Source organism: Ornithorhynchus anatinus, chromosome 1 (assembly GCF_004115215.2).
Source record: "Ornithorhynchus anatinus isolate Pmale09 chromosome 1, mOrnAna1.pri.v4, whole genome shotgun sequence".
In the NCBI taxonomy this organism is placed as follows: domain Eukaryota; kingdom Metazoa; phylum Chordata; class Mammalia; order Monotremata; family Ornithorhynchidae; genus Ornithorhynchus; species Ornithorhynchus anatinus.
Window position 1 is genome coordinate 51,740,468 of NC_041728.1, and position 18,269 is coordinate 51,758,736.

General features: G+C 43.5%; 1 protein-coding gene across 2 annotated transcripts in view; it reads right to left on the reverse strand.

Annotated features, from left to right (window-relative positions):
* Positions 1-948: 948 nt before the first annotated feature.
* TTC7B (tetratricopeptide repeat domain 7B) overlaps positions 949-18,269 on the reverse strand; it is a 258,122-nt gene continuing 240,801 nt past the window's right edge. For both annotated transcript variants that reach the window (XM_029067900.2, XM_001506377.4), the window contains one exon: positions 949-1,991. In XM_029067900.2, coding sequence (XP_028923733.1) covers positions 1,770-1,991 — 222 coding nt within the window. In that variant the 3' untranslated portion in view covers positions 949-1,769. The remainder of the gene's footprint in view (positions 1,992-18,269) is intronic.

Sequence of the window (18,269 nt, forward strand, 5' to 3'; positions counted from 1 at the left end):
GACTGGAACGATATTAGAAATGGATAATTGTTTCTGGGAGGTGAGGAGAGCCAAATGGAAATCTGAGCTGGAGACGAGCTATTTTGTCCTCCTGTTCTTTTGGGGGTCGGGAGTGGAGGGGGTCTTGTACAACTTCAAATAATGGTTCTGACTTTTGTCACAGAGCTATGAAAAGCAATGGGGTACTGGGGAGTGTCAATCAAAAAATGATTGAAGTTGACAGTAGTGACCACCCTCTCACTGCCCCCGAGGTCAGTCTCAGGGAGAAGGAAAAGAATGGGCACTTTTCCTTAAGCACTGGGCCCCAATTTTTTAGCACAGCCATGTACGGACAATGGTGGCCCTGCCCATTCTCTGTCTTCCCATGTCACCAGCATCCACTGGGGGCAAAGCCCAGGATGTGTATGCCCCATCTTCAGCACAAGGTGAGTATGACATGAGGGTGGGCATCGGAGGGGTTGGGGGACAGAGGAGGTAATGATAATAATTATAGTATTTAAGTGCTTACTAGATGCCAGGCTCTGTACTTAGCGCTGGGGTGGGTATAAGCAAATTGGGTTGTACTCAGTCCCTGTCCCATGTGGGGCTCGTAGTCTCAATCCCAATTTTACAGATGAGGTAACTGAGACACAGAGAAGTGAAGTGATTTGCCCAAAGTCACACAGCAGGCAAGTGGCAGTGCCGGGATTAGAATCCATGACCTTCTGACTTCTAGGCCCATGCTCTATCTGGGTATACATGATCCTAGAGTCCTGGCTGAAGGGGCAACTTTCCCTAACTCGCCCCAGCCCTGGAAACAACCAGAGGCCACTCTGCTGCTGCTGGTTGCAATCCCACCGATCTGCCTGGGACAAGCTCTCCAGCAGCCGATGCTGCGGCCCAGCATGGGAAGGGTCATCTGATCTACTTTGCTTTTTGTATAGCTTTTAAAAACAACACGGGCTCAGATCCCATTTAAAAATCATTTTATTATTAACATCATCTTCCCATTTAGCCAAGTGTAGGTAATGTATAAGGAATGTCGGTAAATATTCCATTTGAAGTTTCTTTTTACATATTTCCATCGATAAATAAACTCTGAATTCACATAAAAAAGTTAAACTTAAATAACTCACATTTTCTTCTCTGATAACAGGCATATATTGGTAAAATATAAATATTCTGGACTCAGGCTTTGTTCTAATGAAGACAATAATCAGCCACACATTACAATTATTGACAACTAAAACCAAGAACTTGTCAACTGGTCTTCGGGCCTGGACGACACTGAGATGGAAAACAGAAAATTCACATTTTGTTTCTGGGCCAAGGTTGGGGGTGGGGAGTGAGCAAGGAGGAGAGAACAGTTTTCATTACAGGTCTGTTCAAAATAATCTGTTCTGCCACTGAATTTTAACTTTGAATATGTTATTCTACATTTGGTGATTGATTCCATTATAATTTTACGTAACACTCAGATGTCGGTTAACAAAATATGGCACATAATCCATTTGGACAATATCATTAGATCTGAAAACTACCTTCAGGCCCCACGCCTCAAATCCACGTGACTCGAGCGATGATTTGTGTTCTGTCTGGTTCATCATCTGTCCACAGGCTGAATAGTTTGTCTAATTCCTCTCCTCCACTGTCAATCAGGGGCTCCCCGCTTGTCGAGCTAAATGCCAACGCCTCCTGCCTTGGGAGAGGGGTGGGGGGCAGTTTTAACTTAAGTATTTGCTCAACCTTGTCTCTAGTCACCGACCTGCCCTGACTCCTGCTGGCCAGGCTCAGAGCACTCGAGGGATGATGGTGAACGGGACGATGGGGCTGCTGGCCTCCAGCTCCAGAGCTGTCAGGAAACATTCTGTTGCGGCGTCGTCGTTGCCCTGAGCTTGCAGGACCTCGCCAAGCCCGTTCCAAACCTCATGGGCAGTGGAATTAACCTGGACGGCATCTCGGAGGATCTTCTCGGCCAGGCTGTACCGGCCCAGCTGGTGGAGTATCAGAGCCTGCAATCACACACAGAGGGAGCAAGGGAAGTGTCAGCGGCTGGGGCGGAATTGATCGGTCAGGTGTATTTATGGAGCATTTACTGGGTGCAGAGCACTGTACTAGGCCCATGGGAGAGTACAATATAACAGAGTTGGTAGACACACTCCCAGCTCACGACGAGCACACAGTCTAGAGGACTGACGGAAAGGTACCTGGCTTCCGGCAACCATAGTATGGCCCTGAGAGGTGATAAAACTCTGTGGTTCTGCTGCCTCTACCTATGTGTGGGAGAGGAGGGTCAGTCTTTTTGCTGTTGAACAGTGGCAAAGTCTAAAGGATAGACAGGTTCTCTGGATCTTGGCTCAATTGGTGAAGAGTCAGAAGTTCAAATCAGTTATCTTGACTCCCTTGTCCTTAGCTCTAAGCTCTCTTTCAGGGTGTCTATCTGGGGGCTACAGGAGAGACATGGAATTGGAGACAAGGCTGCAGCATTCACCTTCCTCCTCCAAAAGCCAGGACGATGAACTTACCCGGCAAGTAGGACCAAGGTCTCGTCCCTCATAGAAATCCTAATCCTAATCCAAGGAAAGGATTGGTGGTTTCTGGCTCTTGTGAGAAGGTCAGAGTCAGCACAGTAGGGGCAAAGCCATTCTTATTCCAGGCTGGCCTCCAGGGTACCGGGGGAGGGAGCTGGGGAGCCTAGTGCAGTGGCAGTGCTTAAGGCTAGGGAGGCCTGGGTTTGGACAGTCTGGATACTTACTCTCCATTTTGGGGGTGGAGCCCAAGCGGGGAGGGTGGGCAGGGGGAAGAGAGAGGTGAGGGAGTGGATGAGATTTGAAACTATGAAGGCAAGGGCCAGACTGGATTCTAGGCTGGTGATGGAGGTAGTTCTAGATAGTGGTGTTGGCAGTAGTTTCCATGGCCTTTGGCAACCATCTTTGACATGGTCATGCAACCATGACATCACCATCCTCCTACTGCTCTTTGGAATAGAGGTGGCTGGCTGCAAGGTTTCTTTTCAGTAGTTGTAGTGGCTTAGGCCTGGAGGCTGGGGGATTTTTATGATGGTAACCTAGAATTAATTTCCTCCAGGGTCTTGATCTCAATATCTCCAAAACTGAATGCCTCATCTTTCTGCCCAAAACTCTTCCTTCCCTGACTTTCCCATCACTGTTGACACCACCACCATCTTCCCCATTTTACAAGCCTGACACCATGGCAGTATCCTTGATTCATTTCTTTTGCAACCACATATTCATTCAGTCATCCAGTGGTTCTATCTTCACTTCAATCAATCAATTGTACTTGAGCAGTTATTGTGGGCAGCGCACTGCCCTAAATGCTTGGGAGATACAGTATAATGGAGTTGGTAGACACATTCCTTACCCACAAGGAGCTTTCCTATCTCTAGAATCCATCCCTTCCCCTCCATCCAAATTGCTACCATGCTGGTCCTAGCAGTTGTCATATCCTGTTTATATATAAATATATATACTGGTATTTAAGTGCTTACTATGTGACAAGCACTGTTCTAAGCACTGGAGAAGATACAAGATAATCCGGTCAGATTCAATCCCTGTCTCCCACAAGTAGGTAGGAAATTTAAGTAGGTGGGAAAACAGTGACTGAATCCCCATTTTACAGATGATGTAACTGAGGACCGTGAAGTTAAGTGTCTTGCCCAAGGTAACAGAGCAGGCATGGGGAGGAACTGGAATTAGAAGCCAATCTGCTTCTCACTGACCATCTTGTCTCCAGACGCTCCCCTCTCCAGTACAAACTCCTCTGCTGCATGTAACATCTTTCTAAAAAAATATTTCTGCACACATCTCCCCATTTCTCAAAAATCTCCAATTGTTGTCCACCCACCTCCACATCCAACAGAAATTCTTCACCATCCGCTTTAAGGCAATAAGCGTGCTCCCTCCTATTTATCCTTGCTCATCTAACACCAATCTACTCACTGTACTTCATTCTCATCTTTCTCGCTCTCAATTCCATGCTCACATCCTTCCTTCTGCCTGGAACTCCTTCCCACTTAGTATCAGACTGATGATCACTGTCCCCATCTTCAAAGCCCTACTAAAAATCACATCTCCTCCAGGAAGCTTTCCCTAATAGCCATCTCCCCACTATATTCTCTCTTCATTCTGCATTATCTATCTCTTAAGCTGTACCCAATAAGCACGTCAGTACTCACCCCAATCCTATAGCACTTGTGTACATATCCTTATACTTTGTTGTTTCTCTTACCTGTAATTTATTGCAATATCTGCTTCCCCTGCTAGACAAGTTCCTTGAGGGCAGGGGTCGAGTCTAACTACTCTACTGTACTCGCCCCAGTGCTAAATATAGTGCTCCGCAACAGTAAGCACTCAAATACCATTGATTGTGCCCAAGTAGGAAGGCTGTAAAGCCAATCATAGGATTTGGAAAAACGTGAAAATGCTAATGTTTGGATGCTAGGACTGAGAAACTCTGGCAATGAGGGCTCTTGAAAAAGATCTTAAAGATAAAAATATACATGTTTGTGTGTGTGTGTTTGTATGTGTGTGTGTATAATTTCAAGGAGGAAATCCAGGTGGCTATGTAAGAAAATAAATGCAGCTATGACAGACGGGAAATTTCCTACCTCCGAAGTTCCATACAGTAGGTATTTTAGGTGGCTTTGTCTGTCTCAGTCCCAATTCAACTCTACTTGAGCAAGAACACAGACATTAGGTATTCCCTGTCTGAAAAGGAAAACTTTGCTTTGCATCCAGCAACTTTATCCAGCATAATGTGCTAATGCATCTAGGCAATAACCTAGTTCTTTTTCAGTAGCACCAAACTGCCATGTGATGTTTTTGTCCTTCCCTTTAATTCTTTTTCAACTGTTAATTACTGATTTCATAGCTTCTCCAAATCGTTATGATTTGACATCTACTTTTTGCAAATAGTTAATTTTCTATAGCTTGACTATTTGGCATATTGTCCTTTTAGACTTTTGCAAGTTATCAGGGAGTCTTATTTTGCTGATTCTGATAAACAGTGATTGATGTTGCAGTAATAAACAGACTTATTACTCACTCTAACCCAGAAAATTAAAAGGCATCTACGGCAGAAAATGAACAAGGACAGCTTCTTTTAGAAGACACCATTACTGCAGAAACAAAATGCAGAAAGCACTAACCAGAACTATCCAGCTAGTTTTTGAACTGAATTATCAGTTTCAAAGATGGAATAATTAGCTTGCTTCAGTTATCAAGTATTACCCTCCTGTTTGCTCTGCTGGAATTCCTTAGCTGAAAACGGTAGATGACTAAATGCTCAAATCTCAAAATCTGAACAGACACAAATCAAATCTGCAAATGTCTTAATCTCCTTTAAATAATGAAAACCTCACTTAACCCTTTTCACCCCCAAAGAACAGGTGGTATTGCTATTCTGCTAGAGTGTAAAAAGAGTCAGTCTTTCAGGATGACTGGTTGACACATTCACTTGGATAGTGTCTGAACTCCCCCTCTGTGAACTTAGGAGCCACTCGTTTCTCCTCATCTTTTCTTTTCTGATCTGATTTACCTGGAAATTTCCCATTGGTGTTCTCTGGGATTGGCCTTTTATAGGCAGACAGTGCCTGAGCTATTTTTGGATGAACTTCACAACCTTGACGATTCCCAATAAACCTGTTCAGTAGAATTAATTTCTAAAGATAGAGCTGCTTGGAGAGACTTCACCAATCTATCAGTGGTCACATCCGCAGTGTTAGAGAGGGGAAAGATTGACATGCACTCTGCAGGACATGAAGCAGCCCATATATTTTCTTTCCCCAGCTGACATGGATCCAAAAAAAAAAAAAACAGAGGTGACATTGTGGTGTAAAGGCAGTTAACGGCTTCTCTCCCTGTTGCAAACAGGAGAGGGAAGAAAAGGACAGGGTGGGCCTTGTGATGCCTCCCCACCCCGTGGGTTTACCTAGAACAAGCCCAGTTGTCCTCAGCTCCATTTCCCCATTGCACGATCAGGTAGCAGAAGCTGACTGCTCTGTCAGTTTATGTTTCTGTAGACAAGAAATGAAGCCCTTTAACATGGTTGGCAGTGGCTGCGGTAGTCAAAGGCTGGATGGTTGGGAAACAACTTCAGCTATCCCCTGCCACCAGCACTGGGCTGGTGCTGGGAGATTTCAATTCTAAAACACAAGGCCTACATATTTATAAAACATTTCATGTAGTCAGGGGTTGCCTCTTCTGGCAACAAGGAAAACAGAAAGATCATCTCATAGTTACTTTTTTTTAAGCACTTGCACTGGTATAGAGACAAGCTAATCAGGTTGGACACAGTCCATGTCCCACATGGGGCTCCCAGTCAACTTCCATTTTACAGATGAGGTAACTGAGGCACAGAGAAGTGAAGTGATTTGCCCAAGGTCACACGGCAGACAAGTGGTGGAGCTGGGATTAGAACCTAAATTCTTCTGACTCCCTTGCCCATGCTCTAGCCACTAGGCCTCACTGCTTCTCTTAAAATGTTCAAATACCAGTGAAAGATTCAGGGAAAATAAACAGGGGGAGCTGAAGTCTCTCCCATCTAGACTGTAAGCACATTGTGGGCAGGGAACATGTCTACCAACTCTGTAATACTGTACTCTCCCAAGTGCTTAGTAGTGTTCTGCATACAATAAGTGCTCACTAAATACCACTGATTGGTTGAGCCATGACTCCCTCTCCTTTCTGTGTTGCTTATGCACTTAGATCTTTACCCTTTAAGAACTTAATATCCACCACACCATTGGACCCATAGCACTTATATACATATCCTGTCATGCCTGTCTCCCCCTGTAGACTGTAAGCTTCTGTTGGGCAAGAAATGTGTCTACCAACTCTGTTGCACTGCATTCTCCCAAGCACTCAGTACAGTGCTCTGCATACAGTAAGCTCTCAATAAATACCAACAACTGAATGATAACATTCATGATTGGAGTGCTGGATTAGAAGGGTACTGTGGTTCAGGAAAACAGATGAGGAAAAATGGGAGTCATGTGCAGCCTTTTTCAACCAGCTAATTCTAGTCATATCCAGTGGCCCAGTGCAATTTCCCAGTGCAGAAAAAGAGGAATCAAGTGGAACAAGTGGCCCCCTCTATTTGATTCTTCAAAACCAGGGAAGAATTAGTCAAACATCTAAAGGGAGATGGAAACCTTTGTGGGAGAGGCCCCAAGATGATCAAAGGCATTATCTTACGGGAAGGAAGGAAAGAAGTCAGCAAGATCAAGAAAAAGTAGGGCACTATTAGGAAAGCCGAAGAGGCAACAGTGTCCAAGAAAGGCAGCTGGTTGTCCTTTGAAAAGGGGGTTCTGAGGCCAGAGGAACAAATTACCCATGAAGAGAGAGGGAATTATAATTAACAAGATGCCAAGGCTAAACCCAAAACTCTTGAGGTCCCTGAGGATGAATGGGAAAGCTACAAAAAGTGGAAAATGGGCCAAACCGCTAAAGAATTAGCATGATTAGGGTGGAAGAAGTTGAGAAAATTGAGAACTAGGAAGAGGATGCAAATAATAGGAGCCCTAAGAGATGACAACAAAACCACTGAAATTATATAAGGCAAAAGAGTGGGAACAAGGAAAATGTTGCCCCTTGGTAAACAGGAAGGGAAGGGAGAGTTGATAACAGAGGACAGAAAAAGAGATTTTAATCTTTTTTCACTTCTGCTTTACCAATAATAATTAAGAATAAAGCACTGGCTACAAGTTACAATAAGTATGAAAGAATTCAGACTAAAGAAATTGTTGGGTGTCATGGCTGAGGCCCTAGCTATTGTTTTTTGAGAATTTGAAAACTGCTGTTTGGAAAAGGACAAATGATGTGTCCATCTTTAACAATAGGAAAAAGGAAAACTCTAATGGTCATTACATCTGGGAAGGCAGGAGAAAAAAATTTGTAAACACTTGGCAGCCACCCTCCAAAAAAACTGTCATGACTCCGTTAAAAGTAAATTTGTGCTGGGCCAATTTGACCTCTTTCCGTGATAGACAGTGTGGAAGACACATGGGAGATGAGGGCTCAAGTTAAAGAGTGGCAATGGAGATGTTATAAACAGCATGGCTACAAAAAGAGCACAGCCCTAGCCTGGGAGAGATAGAAATGTCTACACACACCAGGGATGCCACTTTGGAAGAATAAATCTTCTTGTGCTTATAAACACGTCACTTCCAAATCATGATGTTGAAAATCCCACACTCTCGCTTGTGTTTTCTGATCTTTAGACTTTGGAAATACACTTCCCTACTTCCCAAAGTTGTTTGTCCTTTAAAAAGGGGATTCTGAGGCCAGAGGAACAAACTACCCATGAAGAGGGAGGGAATTACAGCTAACAAGATGTCAAGTTGGCTAAATCCATAATTCTTGAGGGCCCTGAGGATGAATGGGAAAGCTACAAAAAGTGGAAAATAGGCCAGACTATTAAAGAATTAGCATGATTAGGATGGAAGAAGATGAGAAAAGTGAAAACTAGGAAAACTCTTCCTAGTTGCAGGAAACAGCAATACAACTTTGCTGTTGGGAGTACACTCAGTTCTTTGATCACATATTTTTCACATACATTTCAGATCAAATGCTGTTAGGGAATGTAAGTATGAAATGTAAGTCTGAAAGACCAGTGTGGGAAAAGAGAGAGTGGAGAGGACAAACTTACTTCTGGTTGTTTTCTTTCTCCTCCCCTTTCTACTTAAATGCTCTGGGCTTGGTGTTTGCAGGCTTGCAATACCCAACCCCCGGCCCAGCACTTCCCTGGCCAGAGGGCATGGCTGCTATCAGTGAGCACGGGCGCCCAGCACAGGGGCTCTCGTGGCACCCCCATCAACCTCAGCACTGTTGCTGCTCCTGCCACTTTCTGCAGGGGGTGGACATGAGCACTGCAGCTCGGGGAAGGCCCGGGGCCATCTTGGCCCTTGCTTTCTCAACAGCGTCATCCTCACAGTGGTGCTCAGTGACCACACGTGATTCTAAGAGAGCTGGCCACAGGATACTGACCCCTCTTAAGTGGTGAATCCTTCAATGTGAGACTTATTTAAGGCTCTTTGGTGTCCTTTATTTTAATATCATAGCACTTACACATACATTTATTTCCCAACTCTAGGAAATACATGACTTCTTCAGTAAAAGAATAGTGTCTACAAGGGCTATTCCCTTTAAGTTTCAGAAGCAGAGGCCTAGAGATGCCAAGAAAACTGAACTGCACAAATTTAAAGCCACTCCTTTCCTCAGGTTTTAAAACATCTTGGCTAAAACACAAGTTTAGGTTTGAAAATTAATTGGGTTTGCCAATGCAGAATGACTGCCTCAAAACAGTTATGCTTGTTTGTCATATTCTTCTTCAGCAGAAATAAATAGCCTTGAAATTAAATACTCAGTGGTCAACATGGGGATGAAAAACTGCTCTTGACAATTCTGGCAGACCATCCACATGCACACCGTCATACAGTCCTACGTGTAGGACATGCTCTTGGTGCAGATATGTGCATGCATACATATGTGTGTATGCACACACACACACACTCACATACACCCATACACCCTGTCTCCTTGCTTATTCTGACTCTCAGAAGCTCAAGCCAAGGGCCAGTTTTTGCCCCCTCCCAGCTTTCGAAGGGCAGAAACAGCCAGGAGTCTTTAACCTCAGATCTTCCAGATGCTGAAGGGCCAGTGCCCTGACCTGATTTTCACTTTGTCTACATGGGGGAAATACTTCAACATCCAGTGTTGGTGGGGGAGGGGGTAAGGTGTGTATTTGTGTGAGAGGTCTGTCATCTTTACATCTTCTTCCTACCCTGCTTAAGAAAAAAAAACAAAAAATGATGGTCCTCTAGTAAGCGTTTTTGGATTTATGCTGCCTGGAGATTTGGTAGTCTACTGCAGTTCAGATCAGAAAACTTGTACTGCTGATCCCTGCCTATTTAAAAGTCAGACGAAGGGTCTGTCGCTCTTGTTTTATTAAGAAGTGGCAGTGTATTAGAACAGTGCTTGGCACATATTAAGCAATTAACACACACCATCATTATTATTATGATAATAATAATGAAGCAGCGTGGCTCAGTGGAAAGAGCATGGGCTTTGGAGTCAGGGGTCATGAGTTCGAATCCCAGCTCTGCCACTTGACAGCTGTGTGACTTTGGGCAAGTCACTTAACTTAACTGTGCCTCAGTTACCTCATCTGTAAAATGGGGATTAAGACTGTGAGCCCCACGTGGGACAACCTGATTCCCCTGTGTCTACCCCAGCGCTTAGAACAGTGCTCTGCACATAGTAAGTGCTTAACAAATACCAACGTTATTATTATTATTATTACATGGTAATTTACCGTACGCTCGGGCTGAGGGGTTTGCCACTCTTGTTTGAGTTTAAGAAGTGGCATTTTTGAGACTACATAGTAATTTACTTATGTTTGGGCTGGGCTGCATCACACCCTTTTCCAGCCCTGGAACGAGATGGGTGGATTCAGCCAGTATTGCATGATTCGGTATATGATAATCGCTCTTTTGCAATTCCAACAGGTGTGGGATGAACCAAGAAGCCACCAGTAGAGCTCCTGAAGGAAAGCCCCGATCTCTGAGCAGGGATTGTATAACCAGTGCTGGAGGTGACCGAGGGAGGAGCCTGCCCTGCGAATGCAAAAGAGATGCAAAAAGGGAGAGAGTTCCCGCAATAGATACTCAATGAGAGCAGCAAAAATAGAATTGCCGCATCATCAATCTCTAGCAGGCCAGCAGTTTTGAACACATTACACCCGAGCCCTGAAGGCCGTGTTCTCTCCTGCTCTGCTTCTGGCACAGTTCAAGGCGGGTGTTCTGTTTCAATTTAATTCTTAAATTCAAGGCTTTTTCTCCTGAAAGATGGTCACAAGGACCAGAAACAGCAGCAGTAGCCAGGGTGCTAGGGAAGAAAGTCTTCGCTGTGAAATGGGCTTTTCTCCTGCTTGCTGCCCAAAGTGGCTGATCCTCTGGTCTCTGAGCCAAACATTTCTGATTACTCACTGCTCAGCTGAGGAAGAGAGAGTAAGGAGAGTCCCTTTCAGTTTCTCTTAAAAGACCCACTGCGTTTACACATAGGGCATGCAGAAATGAGCACTCACCCCAGTTAATCCATTTTCCTCCCTTTGACAATTTTTTGTAACTTCACGATTCGACTGTCCTTTTCCAAAGGATAATGATAATAATAATAATGGATGTTATGGGCTTACTTTGTGCCAAGCACTGTTCTAAGCACTAGGGTAGACACAAGGTAATCAGAGTGGACACAGTCCCTATCCCAGATAGGTCTTACACTCTTAATCCCCATTTTACAGATGAGGTAACTGAGGCCCACAGAAGTGAAGTGAACTTGCCCAAGGTCACACAGCAGACATGTAGTGGAACCAGGATTAGAACCCATGGCCTTCTGACTCCCAGGCCCGTGCTCTAGTCACTAATCATTACTTCCAGACAGCATTTCACATAGGTGCTCAAGACCCTTTAGTTAAGCCCTCTATGTCTATGATCTTAACAGCTTCCATTTAGAGGGAAGGAAGGGCAAAGGTGCTAATATCCCCATTTGAAAAAGAAGGAAAACACAGGCACACAGATGGGAAGTGACTTGCTCAAAGTCATATAAAGGACCCCCAGGTGAGATTCTACCTCTAGTCTTCCCCAGCAGATTCTGGCCAAAGCAGCTAGGGGACTTGGGTCTCTAGAATCAAAGGCATAGTTTAACCATAGCATAAGCTGATGCACCACATCCCCCCGACCTGATGCATAGAACGCACCCAGAAGAAACTCTGTTTAGTTAGGGGTAGAATTATTCCCACCACATTAAACTAAACATCTCTAAGACAGGTGCAGAGTAATTTGGAGAATGTTTTCAGGAAGGGTGAAGAGGGCTCACTCCTTCTTCCAAATATTTTTTTATCCCAAGAAAGGGACACTACACCGAGATACCCTCCTGTTCTGTCAGTTTGTCCTATAAATTTTCCCTCCCTATTTTCAATTTCTAAAATTCAGAGCTTTTTTAAAAATTTTTAAAATTCAGAAGCTTTTTCTTTTCTCTGCCCTAGACTGTAAGCTCCTTGTGGGCAGAGGCCATGTCTACCAAGTCTATTGGATTGTAGTCTCCCGGGTACTTAGTACAATGCTCTGCACACGGTAAACATTCAATAAACACTATTGATTAATTGATTATATCGTGAGCTCTGGGTGGGACAAGGGACGGTGTTTCATCTGATTATCTTCCATCTACCCAGGCTAAGTACAGTGCTTGACATATTGTGAGTGCTTAATGAATACCACAATAATAATAATGAGATTAGGAGAGGGATCTATTCCAAGGCAGTGAGCCTGCTGGCTGTAATCCAGTGAGGATTGATGGATTTGCCTATTCAATACAGACTCCAGTTACTCTGCGGGAACGCAGGCTCCTTCCTCTTGTCTCGGTGATGATAAAAGTGACTCTACTGGAACCTGGGTATCCTTTTCTCCAAGGAGCTTCCTATCCATCATGTCACTTAATCTCACCACTCCTCTGTGAAGGTGAAAGGAGGCAGGTATCATCTTTCTGAAACATTTCTGGACACTGACGGAAATTCAAGGGCAAGAAAGCCTAGAGAACTGGGAGTGAATTAGGAGCTGTGTGCAATAATTGAAAAAAAAAATATGACAATCTAAAGTCCACAAAACCTCCTCTCATCTTGTTACATGGTCAATTCCAGAGGCATGTATTCTGAAGCAGCATGGTGTGGGGAAGCAGCAAGCTGTAGTGGCTAGAGCCCAGGCCTGAGAGTCGGAAGGTCATGGTTCTAATCCTGGCTCTCTCATCTGCTGTCTGACCTTGGGCAAGTCACTTCACTTCTCTAGGCCTCAGTTACCTCATCTAGAAAATGGGGATTGAGACTGTGTCACACATGGAACAGGGATTGTAACCAACTGATTTGCTTGTTTCTACCCCAGAGTTTAGTACAGTGCCTGGCACATAGTAAGTACTAAACAAATGCCATCAATATTATTATTATTATTCAATGGATTTGAAAACATGCACAGGTAGGAAATGCAAATGCTCACACACTCTTTGAGTCCCATATGGGACAGGAACTCTGAGCTGATTATCTTGTATCTATCCCAATTCTGAGTACACTGCTAGGCACACAGTAAGTGCTTAACAAATCCCACAGTTATTAATGACATAGACAATAGCAGAGGTAATGAGCTACGGCCTTCATTTTAGTGCTGTGCTTATCCCTAAGCATAATGAAGAAGCTGGGCAGACTAGGTCATTCATGACTAAGTCCCACAAAGCAAACTGTCGAATTGCAGCTCTCTAATGAAACTGCAGGGGTAAGGGAGAATCTCACTGCCTTTTCCATTCAATAGTATTTATTGAGCGCTTACTATGTGCAGAGCAATGTACTAAGTGCTTTAATAATAATAATGTTGGTATTTGTTAAGTGCTTACTATGTGCAGAGCACTGTTTTAAGCGCTGGGGTAGATACAGGGTAATCAGGTTGTCACACATGAGGCTTACAGTCTTAATCCCCATTTTACAGATGAGGGAACTGGGGCACAGATAAGTTAAGTGACTTGCCCACAGTCACATAGCTGACAAGTGGCAGAGCTGGGATTCAAACCCAAGAAGCAGCACTCCATTCTGAGACAGTGCTGACATGTAGGCTGCCCTTCCAAATGCAAATAAAAGGTATAAAGTCAGAAAGAGGAAGTTTAGCTCTTATTACATCAAAAAGTCATCATGCCCCATTTCATTCATGCATTCAATCATATTTATTGAGCGCTTACTGTATGCAGAGCACTCTAAGCTCTTCAGAGAGTACAATCAACAATAAATAGAAAGATTCCCTGCCCACAATGAGCTTACAGTCTAGGGTGAGGAGACAGACATTAATATAAATGAATAAATTTCAGATAGGTGCATAAGTGCTGTGGGGTTGGAAGTGGCAAAGAACAAAGGGAGCAAGACAGGACAATGCAGAATGGAGTGGGAGAAGAGGAAAGGAGGGCTGATCAAAATCAGCTTCTCTGGTCCACCAGGACCCTACAATTTGCTCAGGCCAGGTTGGTCTACAAGGAAGCTCAAGGCACAAAGAAGGAAGTTTATGGGAATCTGGGAACTTTGGGAAAGGCTGGAGAATTGGGAATGATAATCAGTTCCATAAGATGGAATGAGAGAATTAGGACCATTTCAATCCTCCTAGGCTGAAGCAAAGGTGAGCACCCTCAGAAGGGCCTGGGAAAGCTCGGCATTGGATGGAAGTGGCAGCAGAGCTCCTCGGGTGGCATTGGGAAGCCAAGACCTATAGGAATGGGAAGGTGCTGGCTTCTTCAACCAAAGGGCTCTGGCTCCCAGCCCTCAAGAGGGGAATGGGAGGTCACCACTGCAGAGCTACCAACGGCCATTGGGTGGAGGGATTGCCTGGGAGAAAGACTATGGGATTTTTTTTTTTGTTTCTCACAGCAGTGTGTGAGCATGGAGCATGATGGAGGGTGAGGGGGAAACAGCTGAATGCTGAAAAATCTCGAGAATCACCAGCCTAAAGGCAATTTTCCTTGCTAAAAACCACATTCTTGGTTAGAAACATCAATTCCCCCAACAAAACTACGAGCCCAAGTTAAAAATAATAACTCTATGCCATGTCAAAAAGGACAGAAACTCTATACCATATTAATATGGAATTGGCAAGGAAAACCAAGGACAAACTGAAGACATAACCAATATTATCAGCACATTGGCCGGGTAGATGGAGTTCCCATCTTTCCACCCAAAGATGAAGAAGAGCTTGCTCTGCTTGTACAGTGACATTACCTCTTGCTAACAGGCTACATGTGAGTGCCTTATCACATACCAGATTTTTTTCTTCCTATAGCCCAGATGTAACTGCTTCTTTAAAACACAGACACAATTTTGCAACCCTTCATTTCATTCATTCAATCGTATTTATTGAATACTTACTGTGTGCAGAGCACTGTACTAAGCACTTGGAAGAGTACAATATAAAAATCAACAGACACATCCTCTGCCCACAATGAGCTTCTTGTCTACTTCCCATGGAGCTGCTGAGAGGTGTTTGGGTTGAAGACGTGAAAAAGTGGGCCACAGGGAGTTTTCTGAATGAGGAAAAACCCAACCGCCCTTCACTCCGGATACAGTCAAGATTCTGTTAGGAGGTGGCATAAGCTAAGCACCAAGATATGAATAAATATAAAACAGCAAATAAGGAGCACAGTTCTAATCCAAGGCATTAGCTTTCCAGGGGCTTTTTTTTAATGGAACACAGTGATTTGAAAGCTTTTTTATATAATCAGAAACATAAACAGAATTGCAATCTTCCCTCAGTTCGGGAAGATGACAGGAACTATTGATTTAAGTGCTTTTTTTGGTTTAAAGAAATAAGAAAATCAAGGCTCTCTTCCTTTCCAATTCTGCCCTTTTCTTCTTTGGCAAACATTAACAGAGCTGTTGAGTTTTGAGAACAGGATTTTGTTTGCTACAGCTGCAGCGGGGGGGTGGGGGGCTCAAGCATGGCTGCCTTTCCAGAAATTACCTAGAAACAATGTGGAGAAAAGTTTCAGGATATTGTACTCTCTCAAGCGCTTAGTACAGTGTTCTGCACACAGTAAGTGCTCAGTAAATACAACTGACTGACTGACTGATCGACAGGGAAGGACATTTCTAAAAAAAGAAAAAACTCACACCCCAAGCAGTGCTGACTTGTGATACAATTCTCTCATATTTCCTCACCACTGAAGAATAACAAAGCTACCGCAGTAATGTCCATATCAATCACCGCTACCCTTAGAGTTTTCTTGCCAGTAGACACAGTTCTCGACAATTGCCCCATCAGATGATCACAACACTGAAGAAAGCCAAGAAATGGATCAAAACTCTTTAGGAAGGGTCTCTTATGTAACAGGCTTACTAGTAGAACCAATGTCAAAAAAGATGCTAAAGTTTTATGATTGCTGAGATCTTTACCACACTTTATTCTTCTTCTTGCATTTTAGCTCCAGTGTGATCGTTCTCTAAGATTTCCCCGGTTCCTAAGCTGTGTTTAAAGTTGTGCCCTGGCCCTTCCATTGCAGAAATTTTCACCAAGTGAAAATAGCAAGTGTTGCCACTAAGAAACCTTTTCTGAAAGCCACAACTGCCTCTCTTTCTTCAGCAGTTCCAGTGCTTTAGGTGTATTGATTGGGCATTACCCCATCCTACCGCTCCTGGACATTTCATTCAAGTTCCGACAAATACCCTAGAATCTAAATTCATAAGTCTCTGGTAATTTTCAACTAGCAAACTCTAGGGAAGGAGTTTAATTGTTGTCTACTGTGCATTTTTATCAACCAATCAATCATGTTTATGGAGTGCTTCTGTGAGTGAGCAGAGAACTGTAATAAACACTTGGGAGAGTACAATATTTCAGACACAATCCCTGCCCACAGTGAGCTTACAGTCTAGAGTGGGAGACAGAAATTAACATAAGTAAATAAATTACGGCTATGTGCATAAATGCTGAGGGGGCAGCAAATAAAGGGAGCAAATCAGGGTGATGTAGAAAGGAATGGGAAAGAGGAAAAAAGGGCTCAGTTATGGAAGACCTCCTGCAGGAGATGTGCCTTGAATAAGGCTTTGAAAATGGAGGAGAGTAATTGCCCGTTTGATATGAAGAAGGAGGGTGTTCCGGGCCACAGGCAGGATGTGTATGAGAGGTCGGCAGTAGATAGATGAGATCGAGGTACAGCAAGTACATTGGCATCATGAGGAGTGAAGTGCACAGGTTGGGTTGTAGTAGTAGGAGAGTAGCAAGGTGAAATAGGAGGGGAAAAACGATTGAGTGCTTTAAAGCCGATGGCAAGTTTCTGTTGATGCAGCCTATCATAAGTATCATAAGTATTTCCCTATTAATTCTGTTTTACTGTGCTCTCCCCAAAGCTCAGTACAGTGCTCTGCACATAGTGAACACTTGATAAATACCAGTGAGTGCTTGTTCACATTACTTGATTTAGAGTGGCCAAGCAAGCTTGCAAGCCCCATTGGTGGGGTACCTGATGACTAAACCACCAGAAACTATTTAAATTTCAAAACTTGTCTTTGTAATTACAATCAAAACGGTAGAAGGGAAAAGGGTAGAGATAAAAGAGACATCCTCTCTTGTATTAATTGCTAAGGAGAAATTGCTATCTAACATCAAGCACACAACACTAGGATAGGTCACGTTAGAACAGAAGGAAAACCTCTTTAAAACTCAATATACATCGGTATACTTTAAGGACCACAGACAGAGAACTCACAAAATTAAATCTAAGAGGATTTTCAGTTCTCAAAAAGCTGTTCTATTGCAATTTCCTACAGAGACAAGCAAGGGGAGAAGGGAGACACCTGGAGGCCTTCCTTAGTAAAGCGCTGATTTATTGAGAGGCAGGGTGTGGGGAGGGAGGGTGAAGAGATGGTTAATACATTCACCTGAGTGGCTTCCCTTCAGAGAAATTCGGGGAGTTGGTTACAATTCTTAACAGCACAGCCAACTGTAGGTCTTTGTGTTGCTGGAAAAGGAGAGGCTCCACTAATGGATCAGGCAATTGAGTATTTGAGGATGTGTAACTGTACAGCTGTAGGTCTTCCTTCCGGGTCAAAAGGTTTTCATGAAGAAGCATGCCTCCTGGGTACCAAAGCCCTTTTTGGGGTATCCAAGCTAACATAATATTTTTTTCCTTTAACTCATTTTCTAAACCAGTGGCTTGCAAACAGTCTCTTTTAAAAAAAGTAAAAAGTTTTCCCAAGACAACAGTGCTCAAAGGAACATTGTGAAAGATGCATTACTTTTGCTGTGGACAAAGGACCCACTCAATTTAAGATGCGGTTTCATGGCTCCTTTGAAATTACATCTTAAACTGAGTGCGTCCTTTGTCCACAACAAAAATAATTGAACATTAGTTTAATAAACTGTTTTAATTCTGACTTTCAGCTAAGGATAAAGTTCTGCGAGCCTATCAGAAGTTTGCCGATATTCGGTACTATTATGATGCCTCCAAAACTGTCATGAACAGATATGTAGTATCAATTTTATGGGCCTGATTTTGCATTTTCATTGAAGTCCTTATATAGCTACACTCTTGTTACTTCTAAGCCTAAAATACCCTGCTGGATGTTATAAAGGCTTTCAGAAAGGCCCTACCTTTAATTCACATCTCTAGCTTCCTTCTCGGCAGACTCAGGAGAGGTACCCATGAGATTCAACTCCCTAGAACTGGCCCTCTTTTCTGGTTAAAGGTTGATATGAGCTGACT